A 21,262-nucleotide genomic window follows, 5' to 3' on the forward strand; every position below is an offset into this window, starting at 1 on the left:
TATTTTAATAAAAAAGCACTAAGAGTGAAATAAGACATGCCTGGTAATCAAATTACTAGGCATGCACTTTAACTTCAGTTTGCATCAACATTATACAAATTGCATGACCCATGCCATGTGCTGAGTGCAGCAGTGAGGCACCTTCTTTCACGAGAGGTTACTTAGGAACAGTTTTATTTGCCAGTGTGGCTGTGGATTCTAACAAATTCTCAGAGATTCTACCAGACTTATTTACCTGAGTTCTCTGCTCACTTAAGTCTATTCTACTTGCTTCTGTGGAGCTGGAAGAATGATCCTCCACTCAGCACTGCTAAGGATAATATACCACTGGAATCAAAGACCTGCCCTTTACTAAAGGGGGAAAGAAATTTTCATTTCTGCTTGCAAGTTCTTCAGGTTGAAAAGAGGAAAAACTTGGGCCTCAATTTCTTTTAGTAACAAAGTTAGAAACAAACAGCAAGAAAGAAATGCTATTAGTTTGTTCCAGTTGTGGTTACACATACATAAGGACTGAAAATAGATGAGGTTTATGAGTATCTATCTTAATTACAAAAGAAAGCCTTTGGACAGCCCAGTTATACCAACTTCCAACTTTGGAAATCACCAATGAAACTCTACTTCAGTACTGTTATGCTTATTGTTTCTGAATACCATTTTGTTCATTTAAAAATACTCTTTTCAGCTGGGTGCAGTGGCTCATGCCTGTAATCCCAGCACTTTGGGAGGCTGAGGTGGGTGGATCACCTGAGGTCAGGAGTTTGTGATCAGCATGGCCAACATGGTGAAACTCCATCTCTACTAAAAATACAAAAATTAGCTGGGTGTGGTGGTGTGGGCCTGTAATTCCAGCTACTCAGGAGGGTGAGGCAGGAAAATCACTTGAACCCGGAAGGTAGTGTTTGCAGTTAGCCAAGATGGTGCCATTCCACTCCATGGCACCTGGGTGACAAGAGCAAAACTCAGTCTCAAAAAAAAAAAAAAAAAAAATTATTTTCATCATCAGTTAAAAATTATAAGTATTAAAGACCTAAAGAGATGACTGCAAACTCATTCTCAGGTCTTCATTAGTTAAGTCAGTGTATTTGTTCCTTAAATGAAAGACTTGAAGGAATTCTACTGAGCTTCTCTTACCACTGGGCTCTATTTTTTCTCAAATAGCTGTCTTTTTAAAGACTAATAAAAATTTGTGAGAGAAAGTAACATCTGGACAGATAAACTTTAGACTCTAACAAAGGGAAGAGGTAACAATTGGTTTTACCTCCTCTGTTGATTTCTGAAGGCAGGGGAGGCGCCATCATGTTTGTGTCCATTGGCTGAGAGCCATCCTGGGTCATGGCGTCTTCAGGAGGCAGGTAAGCAGGTGGGGGCGTATCAGCTACAAAGTTTTGAAAGAAGTTATTTCTTAACCCTTAAACACATATCCTCTTCTGTACTGAAACTCTTAAGAGATCAAGTTGCCATTTCAACCCCTCCATTAAAAGACTAAAGGCTACAGGCACTGGCCTTGATGTACAACTTCTAAAAAGTATTAATCATGCCACAATCATATATATTTTTGTGAAAATTAAGTGGGAAGAAAAGTATTATACTATAAGCCAGTTCCAGAAGCTGTTTGCCTATCCAATCAGAAGAGTATTTTAAGCATACTTTATTCTGCTTTTAGAGGACCACTACATTTCAGTTTCACTGGTAGAGGAAAACCTCTGAAAACTTCACTGGACTTCTTAAGAAAAGGAGCTTCAGGGTCTTTTGCATTAGATCTATGGGCTTTTAGGAAATTTACTGAGTTTCATTACAGCCTACTGATTTGAACTGTTCATCTTCCATGACTTTAGGCAATCTGTTAGGACCACATTCTCCCTACCCATTTAAATCATCACTAGTTTTTAAATCCCTAGTAACAGAATAAAACAAAATGAATCAGATTATCACAGCTATCTTCTACTTCAGAATTTGTATATATGTTTCTTCTGGCAAATAAGAGGCAAACATGATTTTTTTCAACAAAGAATACTAACACAAGTCTTGCATTTTCCTAACATAAAACAAAGGGTATAGGTTTCTCACAAATAATTCTTTTCTACCCAAAAGCAAGTTCCTCACTAGCTATCGTGAGCCCATCTAACATATGTGACAGAGCCTTGGAGACAAAATTTTACCTGAGGGAATCATGAATGCTTGGGTAAGTAATAAAGACCACTCAGAGCAACTGTCAAATACAAATAACTCATGTTGTTCCTTCAAAGAGGCCCAGTGATTTCCAAGACTCACTCTCCAGCTGAATCCCAACCCAGTAACTTTACATCCAGCTGCTAACAAGCAACGACTCACAGTACTGAGACAGGACTACTGGGACCTTCTCTGGATATCTTTTTTGCCCTTTCTCCAGCTTCTTTTAATTCAGCTTCTTCCCTGCAGCTGTAAGGCTGACTTGGCTTTATCTAAAGCCAGGAATAAAGACAAAGAGCCTCCTCTGAGCCCAAATCAATGAATTTCTGCCAAGAAGCTGATAAAAATTTCATTGGCAACTTACGGCAACAGTATAACCAAGAGGGACCCGATAATTATTGATACTATTCTACTACTCCTACAAGCACCTCCTCCCATCCCTTGCAACAGTTTTCCATTTTTCTGCTACTTGGCCTACCTTAATCCCTGACACTTAGAAACAAAGTGTAAATTCAAGCAATAACCTTTAATTTACTCTTGGGGCCACTCTGGGTTGCCACTGCTCAAAAGTCTTCTGAAATGTGTCTACTCACCACTAACCTGCCCATCAAACAGGTTAGTGGTGAGGTGGACAGGAGTCACCAGTGAGTTTCATTTTTAAACTAGTCTATCTCCCAACCCTCGTCCCAAACAGCTTTGGAGTGAAAAACAGACAAAACAATGTGAAATAAGCGAGATTTAAATAAAAGAAAATAATACATACATAAATAAAAGGAAGCAATATAAAGTATGGACCACTTGTCAATTTTTGAAGGCCTAGCACTGATATTAAATTCAAATTTACTTAAAAACATTTCAAGCAGCCCAGTAAACACACGTGCCCAATCATTTTCCTTTCCTAAAACATTAATATATGTTAAGTACATTTTTGTTTAGGGTATCCCTCTTAAGGTCTATTGGCAAGCAATTTGGCACTTTTTTTTTTGGAGATGCTTGCTCATTAACCTGTAAAATATAAAATGTCCTTATTAATCATTTATTTTGATAACCATTACAACATTAGTTACATCTAAAAAAAGAAGATAACTGTTTTTTGTGTTTGCTAAGCTGAACAAGCAGATGGTTTCTAGTACTTCTGTTCTAATTCCTTTGTTGTTAAAGTATGTGTTTCTTGGGATTACATCATCATTTAGATAAATTTAATTAAGTAGGGGTGTGATCCCTCAAAAAATATCTTTTCTGAGGTTGCACTTAGAACAGAAGTTTCTTCATGTATGAAAACGATGTTAATTGAGGTTGTGTTCTCATAAGAGCAAATGTGTAAACATACTATTTTTCTTTTTATCAAGAGTAAAGACTGTAACAATTATGCCACTCCCAGAAGGATGCAGCTGTTTCAAAACCTTTTAAAAAGAAGGGAAAAATACAGCTTATTCAAGCATCTGTGCCTGACAAATAAAATAAAACATTTGCTTACTTGGCTATGAGGTCTCCTTTCTCCAAAAATCATATCCGAAAAGTGCTGAAGCACTGTGTCATATACCAGAGCTGAAAAGCTCCCTCTACTGCAGGGTGACCCAGCTTCTCTGTGACACTGTGATAACACTATCTGATCCGACCACAGAACAACACTGAACATTCCAACCTACCTGGCATCTGGAAAGGGCTTCCTGGATCTGAGCTGGTGGGAGAGTGAGGATAGGTGCTGCTGCTGCTCCCAGGAGAGTTTGGGTAACTGCTATTGGGAGAGTGAGGAAACGGGTGGCTGTTGGGTTGCTGGAAAGAATCTGGAAAAGTGGCGTTGAGTGGCATGTGAGGTTCATTTTGTCCTAAATTACGGAACTGAGCTAGGAGGCTGTGCTGAGGATTGTATTCGCTGTGTCTTGGAACCAGCACAGGAGGAAGTACTAGAAAAAGAAGGAGAAAAAGAGAAAAGACAAAAATGAGTATGATGATCTATAATTACATCACAATAAAGTAAGAATCTGTGACAACAAATTATCTGATCCCTGCCCTGCTGCCAACTCAAAAGCATCATTCAAATGAAAAGCAATTTTACCCTCAGGAACAAATACAATCCCTTTAGAATCACTGACGACATATGCCTGAGATTTGCAGTATTCACCAATTGCCCAAGGAAAGTTGGCAAAATACAATCTTTCAGGTTAAAAGTGTTAAGGTTCCCTCATTCTTAATTTTTTTCATTCACTCAAAACCAAAGCATAATTGTTTATCACCAGTGACAATTATACTTCATTGTCCTGCTGAAAAGAATTCACATATAACAGTTAATGCTTATTGAATGATATCAATTATTCACAAATGTTTTAAGCTGACACCCTAGTTTAACATAAAAAAGCAGCCCAGTAAATAAAGCTGAAGAACTAAAATCAGTGAGCCATAAAAAACTCAAATGCCACGATAGTCAATTATATAAAATATAAGGTGTTTTGTGGATTTTTGTTGTATCCGGTTCTAGGAGTCATACGTTAATCTTTTTTTTAAAGGATTTTATCCACTTTTCAATAATCCTTAACACCATCTGAGAGGCCAAAGAAGACACAGGTTATACAATCCACATTTTGTGAACTGAAAATCAAGGTACAAAGGCGGCCCAATAGGTGGGCACCTGTTGAGAAGTAAAGAAAACAACTCCTGTAACTAAATGCTCTGTGTTAGGAACCTAAGGAGTTAATAATTGGCATGGTCCTCAACCTCCAGAAACCACCTGAGGCAAAGCCACTATAAATACAATTATCCTAGAAAGGCAGGGCTGGCTAACAGTCAGTTACAGAGCCCTAGCCAGATCCCAGGGTTAGATCCTAAGTTTCTCTGCCAGGGTCACCAGATGGATACTCTAATAAAGGCCTCTGCAATCCCTCTTGCTCCTGTGGCCTCAGATCCAAAGAGAAAAACAACCCATTTTATGAACTCCGTGAGAGGAGAAAGGAGAGATTTAAAACCTATAATTATTGTTGGTAGTTAGGAATCAGAATATATTTCCCCAAAGAAACAATATTTAGTGGAATTAGGAATTAGCAGACTTCTGAGGGCTTTCCAGGGAATCTATGCATAATTTATATCAGTTTTACAGTAAAAAGTTCTCTTAACACTTTATCACATTTTTATGAGCTGAAACTTGCTTTTTAGATAAAAACAGGTTTTTAAAAAACTATTAAAATTTCTCATGTGCTATATTTTATACTCCTACATAATCCCATAGCATCAGATTTGTTGACTTCCCTATTTGACTCTTTAGAAACAAATCTTTTGAGTATATAATAAATGTATATTTTAGTATGGTGATGGAATCTTCCCAAACCAAATCATTAAAAGCGTAATTTCTTTGTCTATCTTTCTACAGTCATCTGAACCATAAAATACCTTTGTTTTGTCGAAGAAACATTCCTGATAAGGATCCCTAATGCCAATAAACATTTATATTCCAAAACAGCCCAATACCTTTCAATTACTTTTGCAATGACAAACATTCCCTTTTCTTTTAGCTGCTGTAACTTGAGTTACTATTTCCCAACGTGCCTTTTACAGGCATCTGGCTATGGTCTCAATGATGATTCTTACCCTTAAAAGGGGAAAACATTGGCCCTTAAACTCCTTCCCACAAACGTAGCATCAGACAGCGGCTAGAACCAATTCTTCATCTCTTCTATCCTTCAGAGGACCCCTCCCTCCCACAACATGTATGCAGAGTCTATTAAGCTTGGTGCAAAAATAATTGCGGTTTTTGCATTTAATGGCAAAAACTGCAGTAACTTTTGTACCCATCTAACACTTAGTGGAACATCTGTTTTAGTAGCTCTTGCTTCCTAACAGTTTTAGAACTGGAGACTTACTTGTTCCTACTACTTGCAGATGGGGGTAGTCAGGGAGGAAGAACCAGCTTTTACAATAGCCACAGCAAAGGGCAATGTATTTCAGCTCCCCAAGCTAATAATCTGCATATGCATTCCTCAATGCACGTTCATCCAATGTTGTGTGTGTAGCATCTTGTTATGTGTATAAACCACAATTTATTTGATGATACAATTTTATCTTCCGCTAATAAATACTTGGGTTAGGGGGGAAAAATAACCTAATGCTTGGGTTGTTTCCAGTTCGAGGTAGCTATAAAAACTTCTATGAACTTAAAAATATTTAATGTATTTTGAAATAATTTCAAACTTACAGAAAAACTGTAATAGTACAAAGAACACTTAAATACCCTTTATCCAGATTCACCAATTTTTAACATCTTGCCACATTAACTTATTCATTCTCTCTCTTCCCTTTCCCCACCCCAGAATACATATACACTCCTTCTGAATCATCTGAGAGCAGATAACACACATGTCCCTTTACCCTATGGCATTTCAGAGTAACTCCCAAAAAGACCACTAACTTATACACATTTGTTATCAAACTTGGGAAATTTAACATTGATTATTTTATCTCATATAAAATTATATTCCAAGTTTGTCAACTGTCTCAACAATGTCCTATGTAGCAACTTCTTGATACAGGACATAAGGTGGAATCAGGTATTATACTTTGTTGCTGTATTTCTTTTGTCTCCTGTAATCTGGCATAGTTCTTCAGTGTCTTTTTTTCCCTTCCTGCTTTCATGCTACTGACATTTTTGAATACAGGCAGTTATTTTACAGACTGTTTCTCAATTTGGGTCCCTCTGATGCTTCCCTGTGATTAAACTCTAAGATTTTTGGTTAGACTACTAAGTAAGAGGTATTATTCCTTTCTCAGTTCATACATACAGAAGCACACAACGTGTTTGCCTGTTTGAGGATTAATCTTGATCACCTGGTTAAGGTATTGTGCATTTTTCTTCCACTGTAGACAGTTACTGTCTTGCTTTTGTAATTAATAAGTAGTGAGAGATACCACGAGACTGTGTAAATATCCTGTTCCTCATCAAGCTTTATCCTCTATATTTAGCATCCATTTGTGCTTGAATAAATTTTTGCTATAATGCTTGCGAACTGGTGACTTTTAACTCCATATTCCTTCATTATTAGTCAGGATTCTAATATGAGGAGGTGCTTTTCCATCTTCTCATGTATCCATATGCTTATCTGTAATAGTCATCAGTATGGCTTCATGGAGTCTTAGTCAATGGGCTATAATCTATTACTGTCCTTAACCATTTTGATGGTCATATTGTCTTAGATTTGGCTATTTGGTGCCTGTTCAAGCTAGTCCCTGTGTCTTTTTAACATGCCCTTTTTAAAATTAAAAATACTAATTTTTTTAGTATTTGCTAATTTCTGGAACAACAGGCTTATCTCTTACCTTCCCTTTCGGCCAGTCGCTGTAATCTGTTGTTCCCTTTAGTAAGGAATGGTATTTAGAAACCAAAATATGGGATTTGGCTGTGTTCTGTATGTCTACTGGAGTCACACAGATTCTAAGCCCTGTGTATGTGCATGTGTGTATTGGAAATTTCATTATGCTGTTATATCCAAGCATAAGCCAACTCCATAGGGTTTTCATTTGTCTTTCTCTATTTCATATCTCTATCTCCTTATTTCAACAGTGAGAACCTTGGCTACCATCAAAGTATTTATGAATGTGCTTAATTCTACAATACACTGAAAAAATTGTAGAAATTATAAAATAAACCTACTAAGACAAGTTTGGGGTTTACTTTCTTTAAAAAAATTTTTTTGTATACAAACTACTTGGGTTCATTCAAGTTCATTCAAAATTTACTTGGATTCATCTCCCTCTTTAGTGTTATTACTTTTAAATTTTATTCAATTTCTCATTAGTTACTTTGAATACATTTGTTGCTGTTTGCACTTAGTTTTAGGAGTTCCCCTCTCTGATTCTTGTTGATTTTACTTTTTAAATACAGACAATATTAACATGATTTTAAAGTTAAAACAATACATTCCCTACCCTGTCCCTTCTAACTTAGTACCCCTGTTCTAACGGCCTCATAGGGTCACCAATTTCATTTTTTTCTGGTTTATCCTGTGTTTCTTCTTTAAAAAAGCAAGCAGATAAATGCATGCTTTCTTATTTCATCTTTACTGCTAAAAAAAAAAGGTGACCTACTCACTTTGGGAGGCCAAGGCAGGCAGATCAGGAGGTTAGAAGATCAAGACCAACCTGGCCAACATGGTGAAACCCCATCTCTACTAAAAATACAAAACTTAGCTGGGCGTGGTGACACATGCCTGTAATCCCAGCTACTCAGGAGGCTGAGGCAGGAGAATTGCTTGAACCAGGGAGCAAGAGGTTGCAGTGAGCCAAGATCATGCCACTGCCCTCCAGCCTGGTGACAGAAAAAAGAAAAAAAAAAAAAAAGAAAGAAAGAAAGGTAGCCTACTATATGTACTCTTTTGGGCTTTGCTTTTTTCATCTATACATGAGAAATAACTTCATATTAGTGCACAGAGGTCTTCCTCATGTGTTTTGACAGATAATAACCAAAGTTCATTTAACAATCTCCCATATCTGGCCATGTAGGTATTTCACAATATTTTACTATAAAATGTAATAGTGCAATGACTGTGCATTGTCAAAGTGTATCTTCAGGGCAAATTCCTAGATGTGGAAATGTTGGGTGAATGGGTACACTGACATAACTTTGTTATTGTCAAGTACCCTTCCCAATGACTGCACCATTTTGCACAGTCACATAGGAGTCCCTTTTTCCCATACCTTCCAGAATAAACTGTCAAGCTTTTGAATCCTGACAACCTGATAGGTGAGAAATGGCATTTTCATGCAATTTTAATTTACATTTCTCTTACAGTGATAGTTGATTGTCTTTTCATGTATTTGAGAGAGTGTTTTTCTATCTTTTTCTGTGAACTGCTGGCTTATGCCTTTTGCCCATTTTTGGTCTTTTCATCCTTCATTTAAAAAAACAACATACTAGATATACTAGCCTGTGATACATGTTGTGGATATTTTACCACAACTGTCATTTGTCTTTCACTTTGCTTATGTATATTTTTTGGTAGTCACATTTATCAACATTTTATTTTATTGTATATGGATTTTTGAGTCCTAGAAAGCCTTCTTCTATACCCAGATTATAAGGAGGAATTCATCCATGCATATATACTTCTAGTGCCTATAAAGTTTCATTATTTAGATCTGTGATTCCTTTGGAGTTTAGTTTTATTTGTGGTATGTGGAACGGATCTAATTTTATCTTTCTCCAAAGCCAGTCATCCAATATCATCCATCAAAAAGCCCATCTCTGTCCCAATGATTGGAGTTGCCACTTTAAAAAAAAAATAAAAGTTCCATAAGTGTTTGGGTCTACTTTTAGATATTTAATTCCATTGCATTTCATCCTATTCCAGTCTGTGCCCCAGTACCACTGTTTTACTTATAAAAGCTTCATAGAGGTTTTAATATCTCATAGGGCCAACCCCTCTCACAGTTCTTTTTCAGTGTTTTGTCTACATGCTTAGTTTTCCATATGACTTCGGTTACCACCTTGTTCACCTCCAGAAAAAAAAGTTACTGATACTTTTATTGAGGTCACATTATATTCATAAATTAAGTCAAGATTAATAACTTGATGATGCTGAAATGCCCTTCTGAAGACATAGGAAGGTCTGTTCAAGCCCACTTTTGTGTTCCACGGGTACTGTCTGTATTAGTTTTCTAGCACTGCCATTAACACAATACCACAGACTGGTGGCTTAAACAACAGAAATTTATCTTCTCACTGTTGCTGTGAAGGCTGGAAATCCAAAGTCCAGGTGTTGGCAGGTTGGTTTTCCTGAGGCTTCTCTTCTTGGCTTGTAGACAGCTGCCTCCTCAGGGTGTACTCACATGGCCTTTTCTCCTGGTGTCTCTGCATGTTTCATCCCTCTTCTTATAAAGACACCAGTCAGACTGCATTAGGGCCTATGCTCACGGTCTCATTTTAATTTAATTACCTGTTTTAAAGGTCCTATCTCCAAAAACCATCATATTCTATGGTACTTGGGGTTAGGGCTTAAATATATCAATATTGGGGCATACAACTCAGTTCCTAACACTACATATAGGATTTGTACATTTCTTGTTAAATTTATCAAGTTGTTGCTATTTTCAATGAGATTAAATGAGGCTTCTCCTCCAATGTATCTTCTAACTGGTAATTATTACCACACAGTCCACAGCAGTACATACAATAACTTCCTTATTTGGTTTTTAAAAAACAAATATTATTATTTTTAGAGCTGGGGTCTTGCTATGCTGCCCTGGATGGAGTATAGTGGCTATTCACAGGCAAAATCATAGAGCAATTCATCTTCAAACTCCTGGGCTCCAGAGATCCTCCTGTCTTTGCCTCCTGAGCAGCTAGGACTACAGGTACCTGCCACCATGCACAGTTAATTTTTTTTTTTTTGTAGAGACAGGGTCTCACTATGTTGTCCAGGCTGGTTTCAAACTCCTAGCCTCAAGCTATCCTCCTGCCTCAGCCTCCCAAAGTGCTGGGATTACAGGCACGAGCCACCAGACCCAGCCTGAAACTGTATAAGTAGGGTGTCTGTACGTTCTAGCTTGCCTGGGAGTGTCCCAATTTGTACCTTTTGTCTGATGTAATTAGTAATAAGTGACTTGTCAATTTCAAGCCTCCTGGCTTGTTCATCCTAACTATAAGCAATGACTGACTAAATTCAGGAAAGAGACAGGTCTGGAACAGCTGCCAGCCCTAGAAAGAAGTATTAACGTGGCAGAGAGGAGACACATGGAAGTTACTCAGGCTGGGTTAAGCCTACACACGTGCTCCTCTAAAATAACACAGCCCAGGCCTCTCTCTTTGTGTGGAATCCTGGACAATGCTGTGATTCTCCCCCAGATATCTCACTTTACCCCATTTCATGTTCCTTCTATTTCAGCAAGATTTCAGTAAAGAATAATTACAATATGTATTCTATTAGGGGAAAGGGAAAGAAGAAACATTCAGATAATTACTCATATTTAAGCATACTTTCTTTATGCCATTCTCATTTCTTGGGTGAGAGGTTTACCAGCCTCAAGAATAAGGATTTGCAAACTGTAGGCCCAACTAAGGTCACCAATAGGAAGGAAGGGAGAGAGGGTGAGCAGTGTTTCCCTTTGACTTGCTTTATGTCTCGGGCTGTTACTATTTTGTGCAAAACAAATATGGGAACATAGACTATTCTGGGGAACCATTTTCTTAGTGCACTAGGGTCACCCCTGCTTGGTAACTTCAAAGAATGGCTAAAGTGTGGGACTTCTCCCTTTGAGGGCTGCTCCTGTTGATTAATTTGAATAAGAATCTGCTTTCAAAGAGGAGCCCAACGTTAAAACATCTTTCTTTGTACACATGAATTTCTTTTGAGTTATTTAAAAATCAGACCATGTATGTCATTCCTGTATCCTAGGAGCTCTAACCCTGGTAAAAACCCAAATCTCATCTCCCACCCGAACCCCTCAAATATATTCTGAAAAAAGGCCCCTAGGTGATTTCACCAATCCTCTCCGCCCACTTGAAAATCTCTAATTGTGTTTTATGTCTTTAAAAGGCTGATTTATCTTCTTTTCCTGACCTCTTTTCCTTTTCTCTCATGAGAAAAAAAATTTTCAGATTTCTGCATTTTCTCAGTGATGTAGCTCTGCTTTTCAAACTGTGCACCTCTGTTAAAAATAAAAATAAAATCCCTTTTCCAGTCAACAGGGAAACCCAACTAAGAATGTTTCAGGAAGTAAAAGTTTGAGAGTTATTTGTGATTCTATTACACTCAGCTTTTCTGCGTTGCTAAGGTACAAGGAAAAGAATGAAAAAGAACAGTTAAAATTGTAGAGGTACTGAGCTCTGGAAAGGATTCCCGTAAACTCTAGATGTAAGAGCTTTTTTAAGATTTTTAAATGCTGCTTGAAATTCTATCACCAAGTTGTCAGTGGTATAGTATATTAATGAGACTAAGTCTGACAAATCCCATGGGCTGTGACCCACCAAATGTAGCTTTTTTCTTTTTAAACACACGAGAGTTCTGATATATGTTTGTCCATGTAGAAATAATGGACACAAGCTACTTGTTAACTGGCAGTCGAGAAATGCTTTCCAGTTCTGAGAAAGTGGAGAAGGCATTTAGGTTAGAGTTAAGACACCTGAGTTCTAGTCCTGACTCTGAGAACCACCTTTGTGACTTTGAACCAATCACTTAATGTCTCTGGAACTCAGTTTCCTCACACACAAGAGTAAGAAACTTGTTCTCCACCCGGTCTTCCTGCTCTAAATTCTGCAAGTCTTCTGACTGATGAAAATGCTGCTCATGTACACCTAGAGCTTCGTAATGTTCAAAGCCCAGCCCCAGATGGCATCTAAGTTGAATCTCAGGACATTTCAGTGAGGCCACCTACAAGCAGAAAGGAGGCCCAGGGCTAGTAGAAGAATGGCCCCAAAACTAGTCAGCTGCTCCAGAACTAGACAATTCTTGTGAGAAGGGGAGGGGGGCAAGCTGCCAGAGCAGCTGTGCCCAATATGATGTCCACACAAGACAGATGTCCCAAACAGAGTGTGTTCAGTGACCTTCTAAACAGAGACACTTCATGTAGAAAGTGCCAGAAAGGCTAAGAAGTTAATAGTATACACCTTTATGAAATAAAATTCCTTACCTCAGGCTGTATCAGGGAAATTTTACACTGAAGAAACGATTCTTGGAACCTCAATAGAGGTTAAATTCTAATGAAAATATATAACAGCCTGAATCCCTGAGTGGCAGCACTTTCTTTGCTTATTGGTGATGAGGTGATAGTTCAAAGGATCTGAAATATTAGATAAGGTTCGCTGGGTACCACGTATGTGTCCATCATGCAGGACACTGCAGGTATGAGTCAGCAGGACAGACACTGTCCTTGCCCATAGAGAAAGTGTCTATCACTAAATCCTCACAGCAGCCATCACTGTTTTACAGGAGAAGGATCAGGCTCAGCCTAGCTAAGTAACCCATCCAAAGTCACACAGCTGCTAACTGGGGGCCAGGATGTGCATCAATGTCTGCCCATAACCACTTAGACAATCACTTAGTACTATAAAACTGGAAAGAGATTGTGGAAGTTGTTTTTTAAATTCTCTGTCCATCCTTCTGTTTAGTTTTTTGGGGGAAGATGTTCTTGAAAGGTATGACAGTTTTGCCTAAAGGTAGCAACGCTGAAGTATTTTCTAGGAGTATAATTACTCTTAAGTACAAATATATTTATAGACAAATATGTGAACACAATTTGACATAAAGAAATGAATTTCATTCAATAACATTATCAAGCTTTAAAAAACAGCCATTAAATTTACCTAAAATTCATCTAAAGCTAACTCAACTTCTGAGAATACAACTACCTCAATAATGCCAGGCCAATGATTCTTTTTGTATACCACAGATGATTTTCTTGAAAAATACCTTCTCTGTGTACCCACAGAACATCTGCTATGACTCCATGACCTACGTCAGATTCCTGCTGCAACCTATCTTTGGGGGTTTTTGCAGTTTTCATCTGCTAGTTTCATATTTCTGCACCTTTGCTTACTTGGCCATATTTCCAAGTCTCAATTCTAACAGCATTTCTATGGTGTCTTTCCTGGTCTTTCCACCTACCCCTAGTAGAAAAGAATTCCTCCTTGTGCCTCAGTATGCCCTACAGAGATTTTGAAGTAGCATCTGCAACGTTGTATTGCTAATTTGATTTTTCTTCACCTGGATCATAATGCCTTTGTGGGTATAATTGGTTTTCTTTCTTTTGAGTTATCCAGTGTCTGACACTTAATTGGTCCTGAATGAATGCTTTTTTTCAATTACTGTATGTTTGTAAATTGTTTTGCTATTTCTGACCTTTCTAGTATAAACCGGCTCATAAAGACCAGCCTTTCTCAAAGTTCGGCCCTCAGAATCCCTGCACCTGAATTAGATACTTATTTTAAAAGGCAGATTTTTATACCTCAACCCAAGTATAACGAATCAAAACCTTCATCTGGGTGAATACAGCTTAGCCTCAGGAAGATGAACGGTTACTAACTTGCACTGGCAAGAGAGCTAGGTGTCCGGCCCTATCTATGTTACTAAGTAGCTGTGGAACTTGAACTTCAATTTTTCTCATTTTAAGTCAAATTTCTAGAGATCATCCCTTTCACTTATAAAAAACTTTACACAGTGTTGGTCCTGATTCTTTGATAGTATACAGATATAAATCCAAATGACATGGAAAAGGCTGGCATGGCCTTATACTAAGCTTACAGAAAATTTAGTGTCCAGTTTTTTTGGTCAAGAGGCATGGTGTCATGGAAAAAGCATTGGCTTTGGATCAAGACAGCCCAGGTTCCTAGCTGTATGAATTAGGTGGCATGAGTTCTCACCTCAGTTTCCCCAAAGGGATAGCAAACCCTTAACAGCACTGTGAGAATAACCTAGTCACCTCTCTGTCTTTTCTCTTCCGACTCTTACCCCAGTAGCTTCCTTTCCTTTGCCAAGCATTTATTTGCTTTACTTCCACAGAAGGAAGGTGCTATGTTATTAGAGACTTCAAAAGTTGTTAGAGGTAGAAAAAAAATTCAAGGTATAAGCTAAAAACATCAGGTGAAAAAATTACCTTCAAAAGCCACACATGAAGTATAACAATGGTCAGAAGCAGATTTTAGTTTCTCAGTTCCAAAACTGGCAATTCTGCTTAATTATATACTAGCCAATTAACTAGGGCAATTTACTATTTAAACCTCACTTTTAAATGGGAGTAATAGTACTTCTTAGATTTTCTTTTAATATGGTGCTTATACATGTGTGTACTAAGTGTCATAGACGAAGGTGTACCATATATTAACTCATATAATCCTCATAACAACTCTGATCCTAGGCACTACATTACCTCTCACTCTGTATCTCAGTGGAAAATGAGATACAGAGAATACATAACCAATAACCAGGGAGACAGGATTCAAACCTAGGCAGCCTGGCACCACAATCCAAGTTCTTAGCCACTGTGCTGTGGTGTCTCCCAATGTTGCACAGGTTAGTTTTAACAAAGTTCTATAAGCACTCAGTGAGGGATAGTCATCATCACATAAAGCAGTTAGCCTGTGGTGCCCAATCACCTACTGCACTATTGATATGTAAATGCTAACCCAGGTGTCTTCCAGGCATCTTTGCTTAATTTGTAACTGCAGCTGAATTAATTATATTCAGCTAATTCTGAGTTTATATTTGATGTAATTAATTATGTTCCATGAAAATGAGATACCTACTATCTAATAAAGAACATTATGGTCAGGCACGGTAGCACTTGGGGAGGCCGAGGTGGGTGGATCACTTGAGGTCAGGAGTTCAAGAACAGCCTGGTTAACATAGTGAAACCTCATCTCTACTAAAAAATACAAAAAATAGCAGCTGGGCATGGTGGTGCATGCCTGTAGTCCCAGATACTCAGGAGGCTGAGGCAGGAGAATCACTTGAACACAGGAGGTGGAGGTTGCAGTGAGCCGAGATCATGCCACTGCACTCCAGCGAAGGTGACAGTAAGATCCATCTCTAAATAAATAAATAAAAAGAAAACCTTACTGATCAATGGGAAACACAAGCCTCCATAAACACTTAGAGGGCAGATGTGGACTCACAACCAAAAACTCATGTAGCTGGTACATATATGATCACAGATCACATGCTCTACTACCAAAAACCCCGGATGCCCCTCCTTTCTGTAACTGATTAAAGAAAATACTTCTTTTGGGAAGCAGTACAATTCAGTGGTTAGCATCATGGATTTTGCAGTCAGGCTTTTTAAATTTGAATCCTGGCTCTCCAGATATAAGTTGTGTGAAAACTTACTCAAATTCTCAGTAGTCACATTGGTACCTACTTCCTGCAGTTGTGGTTAGGATTAATTGAGAATAGCTGGTAAGTGATAAGCACAATGTCCAGCACACAGGAAGCAAAAACAAGTCACTATTTTAACTTTGTTAATATTTTTATTTTAATAATATCACTTGTTTTCTGATATCTGTTTAGTGAAAATTGCTCAAATTACAAATTTTGTTTTTATTCTAAGAAAGATATACAGAAGTGATGTTTCTCGTATCACTATTTCAGTCACATTGTTTCAAGAATGCATTAGTACGTAAAGCCTTTTCATATGCACTATTTAATTTTATCCTGATCACAACGTGAAAAGTAACCACTCCTCCATTTTATGGGTTAGCAAACACAAGCTCAAAGAGGACAAATAACTCACCCAAGGTCAAAGTTATCAAGTGTCAAAATTTAGTCCAGGCCTTCTAACCCTAGATTCTCCCCTACCATATTTCATCTACTAAAGAGAAATAAGTGTCTCCTTTAAATGGCCTTATTGTCCACAATACCCTAAAGAAATCCACGGTTGGCAACTGCATTCTACTGTAAGAGCCTTTTCCTTCTCCTCCATTTGTCATCAGCATGGATTCCTGTTTTTCTACCAATTACAATTCACTGCCGTCCTTAATTATTCTGTTGATCAAATTGTCTCAGATTTGTCACAAGGTGTCCCCTGGGTCTTTGTGACATGCTTCCATCATTTTTCTCTTAAATAACCTTTTAAGATTAGCTATCATTTTTCCCTATTTAAAAGCTGTAAGTATGTGAATAGACATTTATCCACAACTTTTCTCCCAACTTGATCATCTTAAGTATCTGTCAAGCACACCACCATACCCTGGGTAAACTTCTCAGGTGCTCAAAGATACTGTCACAGAAAAAAATACTGCAGAATCTGCTACAAAGCTAGCTAGCTAGCTACAACTGATAGGGAAACAAAGGTGAAAATGTACAAGGCAATTTCACTCTGTTATCATTTACATGTTTATTTTCAGTTTACATTGAGCTGTCCAAATACAAAGTCATCTTCTTTTACTTTATTCTGACTGAACATCCCAGAAAGGCAGCTGGGCAATTAGTCAAGTGAAGGTGATATGTGACTACATAAGCTAGACCATGCCAGGCCACAATTTTGATAAGAAATGGCTTTTTTCATGTGAAAGAGTAAATAACTAAGAACAGCCGCATCTCTTGGAGAGCTGTGTTAGAACCAAGGTGGTGATACAGCAGAATATAAACCTGATCTTCCATTTTTAAAACCTGCTAAGATTCCAGAGCACGAACATTATAATTTAGAAAACTGGCGGAAATTGCCAAACACTCCTTTGTTGACCTAAATCTTTATTTAAGCCACAGAACGTGGTTCCAAGACCCTAGATTTTTATCAAGGAAGTTACATTTACCTCGTTACATAATTTTATGTAGAGCAGACCTACAATTGAGTATTACAGTCAGGCTTCAGTGCTAGAGAAATCCTGTTGAGGACTGAAGGCAATGATAATTAGGAAAGCAGAGTGGGCAGGCAGCAAGTGATTATCTCTCCATCTCCCATACACAGGGAGGCCTGGCCCGGTTCACAAAAGCCAAGCCTGTACCCAGGGGGAAAGAGTCTGCATGCAGACGTTCAAACTAGATTCAGCACCAGTATCAAACAACTACGCCAATCGCCAGCCAAACTGGCAAATTAACAAAATGTAGGAGTTTTAGCTCTACTATTCTGCAAGCCCTCTTAGATTTTCACCACAGAGCTCATGGTATCCACCCTACAGCTGCTTCAAATCCTCCAGCTCTGCTTCTTCAAAACAAATAAACCCTTATTGCTGCCCCATCTCCTCCCTAAACAAATCTCATTTTTCCAAATATCAGGGCAGAGTTTTGATGATCTGGCTAATTCATGCTTATTAATCATGATGCTTAGTCTTTCAGGGGAATATTTGCATTTTGTAGTGGAAAATGGCAAGGAGATAGAACATATATTTGAGAGAAAGCAATCTCCGGTCTGTTCTCTGATCCTTTGATATCTAGCACCAAAGAGGCTGAAAGTAAAACCAAATTAATCACCCTGAGATCATTACATAAGCAACCATGCCCTTCTATTTCTCGCCCCTTTCCAAGTGTCCAGCAAGGCCACAGGGCACTCCCACAGGGGGCAAATCACCTGTGATTCCTCCCAACCCCAATCACATATAAAACTTCCTCAAACCTATAAGAAATTATTGCTTCAGGATGATCCACATGTGGGAATAATAAGCCAAAAAGCACAATTCAGAAAGTCTCAATTATTATTTCACCCAAAGCTAGTCTTGGAAATATTAGCCTGTTTTTTGTTTTCTTTTAATTTCAAATACTATGACAAATGTTTTTCTATGGTTTTCAAAATTGCTGTTTTTCTTCAGCCACTTTTTTTTAGCTTTCTTTTTTAACAGCTGCTGGCTGGCTGGTGTTCTTTCAGCTCTATGAACTAGCAATGGAGGGTGGAAGACAGCTGCACTTTAAATGAATCTGAAAATATCTTCTCTTGCCCACTTAATACTGCAGAAATAGAAGAAAAATAATAAAGCAGAAGATAAAGATCAGGAAAGCAAAAGTATGAGAAAGGTACTCTGTATGATCTATAGACTACTGTCTTAAAATTTCAAATTAATTTGGCAATAGAAAAATTCTGCCCAGAAACAAATCACATTGTAGTTGTCTAGATGTCTGCTTCAATCAATGTATAATAATTTATGCATATTTACAATTCAAGTAAAAGTAACATATAGTAATTGCTGAAACAGTATCTATTCATCAATTAATAACCCCAAACAAATGCCACAAATAATGCATTTAAGAACAGTTGTGGCCGGGCGTGGTGGCTCAAGCCTGTAATCCCAGCACTTTGGGAGGCCAAGGTGGGTAGATCACGAGGTCAAGAGATTGAGACCATCCTGGTCAACATGGTGAAACCCTGTCTCTACTAAAAATACAAAAAAAATTAGCTGGGCGTTGTGGTGCACACCTGTAATCCCAGCTACTTGGGAGGCTGAGGCAGGAGAATTGCCTGAACCCAGGAGGTGGAGGTAGCGGTGAGCCGAGATTGTGCCATTGCACTCCAGCCTGGGTAACAAGAGCGAAACTCCGTCTCAAAAAAAAAAAAAAACAGTTGCTCGGGGGGAAAAAAAAAAAATTAAAATAACAAGCTTCACATTTTGCCTAGGATTTAACACTGGAATATTATAGATGACAATGATAAAATTATCAAACATAAGCCAATACAAATGATAAAATTGTGGGGAGAGTTCACTGTCTTATCTCCATGTCCACTTGGCTGTGTGGCTAGAAATCTAAGTAGTGACCTTGTGCTTTTTCAAAAAAGAACTTCCAGGCTAGGTATGGTAGCTCATGCCTGTAATCCCAGAACTTTGAGAAGCTGAGGTGGGAGGATCCCTTGAAGCCAAGAGTTTGAGGCTGCAGTGAGCGATGACTGCACCACTGCACTCCAGCCTGGGTAACAGGGCCAGACCTTGTCTCAAAAAAACAAACCAAAACAAAAAGCCAAAAAAGAATTCCCACATAGACTGAAAGAATGGAGCCCTGAGAGGACTGTGGAAGGGCAACTGCAAAAGCCAGGGGGCACCCTCCCCACCCTAAAGCACCGCTCCTGCTAGAAATTTCTGTAAGCGTCTCAGTGGCTCTGCCCGGAACCCACCCTTCAAGCACAAAAACTGATTTGTATCTCATAACTCTTGAAACTTTCTTCCTTCATCTCTAAGCTACTAATACATATACCTCTCCCCCACACCAAAGCCATTATGAGAAACATGCAGGCTAGGATTATAAACATGTAACTATACATAGTATATTTGTATTACAGCAACTCCTATGAAACACCTTTGTGCTAGTTTTCCTTAGTTTTGATCTTTCACTGTTTTCCCGTGTCCATTTTATTAGTAATTCTTTTGTATTTTATTGTATGTCTACCTGTAAACTTAAATTTAAGTCCTTTCTATGCTGAAACATACACTCATGTATTCCTTCACCACATAGGCTGCAACATAGTGTGTTGTATGTGTCAGAGTTAAGTGAGCAAGCTTTTCTGTGGTGACTCCAGGGTGTGTAAGAGTTAGCTGCAGCCCCTGTCCAATGTGTAAGAATTAGCTGCCGCCCCTGTCCACATCTCTATTCATGTTAGCATATAGTGCTGTAATTACATGCTATCTTTCTGGGGCAGGCACTATTCCTAAGGAGTTAGTTTATTATGTGCTTTAAATGTCTGAATGAAAAGCAATTTAGACATGCAGGAACACAAGGCATAATGCTTTATTGTAATTTTTATAGTTAATATTATTGCTAATTAATCCCAAGTATTTAAAACACTTTTTAAAAAACTTCAATTAGACTGAAGTTTTTTGTTACCACAGACATGTCATATAAAAACACATTCACAGGCCGGGCGCAGTGGCTCACGCCTGTAATCCCAGCACTTTGGGAGGTCGAGGCGGGTGGATCACAAGGTCAAGAGATCGAGACCATCCTGGTCAACATGGTGAAACCCGGTCTCTACTAAAACTACAAAAATAATTAGCTGGGCATGGTGCCGCGTGCCTGTAAGTCCAGCTACTCAGGAGGCTGAGGCAGGAGAACTGCCTGAACCCAGGAGGTGGAGGTTGTGGTGAGCCAAGATTGCGCCATTGCACTCCAGCCTGGGTAACAAGAGTGAAACTCGTCTCAAAAACAAAAACACACACACACACACATTCACAATGCAGTGAAGCAAGACATTTTTTAAAGACTTCCATTATCCCCCCCTGCCCTGCCCCGGTGCCATCGAGACAAGAGTCTCACTCTTGTTGCCCAGGCTAAAGTGCAATGGCATGATCTCGGCTCACTGCAACCTCTGCCTCTCGGGTTCAAGCAATTCTCCTGCCTCAGCCTCCCAAGAAGCTGGGATTACAGACATGCACCATCACATCCAGCTAATTTTGTATTTTTAGTAGAGACACGGATTCTCCATGTTGGTCAAGCTGGTCTCAAACTCCTGACTGCAGGTGATCCACCCTCCTCAGCCTCCAAAAGTGCTGGGATTACAGGCATGAGCCATGGCTCCCAGCTTGTTTTTGTTTTTTTAAAATATTAATTTTATTAAGTCTCCACTCTTGTCTTTTTAACATTCTGTGTAACAAAATGAAAAGTGCAAAAAAGCACCTTCACCACATGCCAAAGTACAATGCCTATTTTAAGGAAAAGCACTAGTGTGAGCTGAAGTGGCTCCTTTTTTATGGAAAACCATT

The 21,262-nt window shown here is 38.6% G+C and overlaps 1 protein-coding gene across 5 annotated transcripts in view; it reads right to left on the bottom strand.

Moving 5' to 3' along the window:
* SMAD1 (SMAD family member 1) overlaps window positions 1–21,262 on the bottom strand; it is a 77,477-nt gene that overhangs the window by 15,014 nt on the left and 41,201 nt on the right. For all 5 annotated transcript variants that reach the window (XM_035292895.3, XM_035292892.3, XM_035292893.3 and 2 more), the window contains exons 3-4: window positions 3,819–4,076; window positions 1,259–1,375 (exon numbers count right to left, since the gene is read on the bottom strand). In XM_035292895.3, coding sequence (XP_035148786.1) covers window positions 1,259–1,375; window positions 3,819–4,076 — 375 coding nt within the window. The remainder of the gene's footprint in view (window positions 1–1,258; window positions 1,376–3,818; window positions 4,077–21,262) is intronic.

The sequence above is a fragment of the Callithrix jacchus genome, chromosome 3 (genome assembly GCF_049354715.1).
Source record: "Callithrix jacchus isolate 240 chromosome 3, calJac240_pri, whole genome shotgun sequence".
Classification (NCBI taxonomy): Eukaryota; Metazoa; Chordata; class Mammalia; order Primates; family Cebidae; genus Callithrix; species Callithrix jacchus.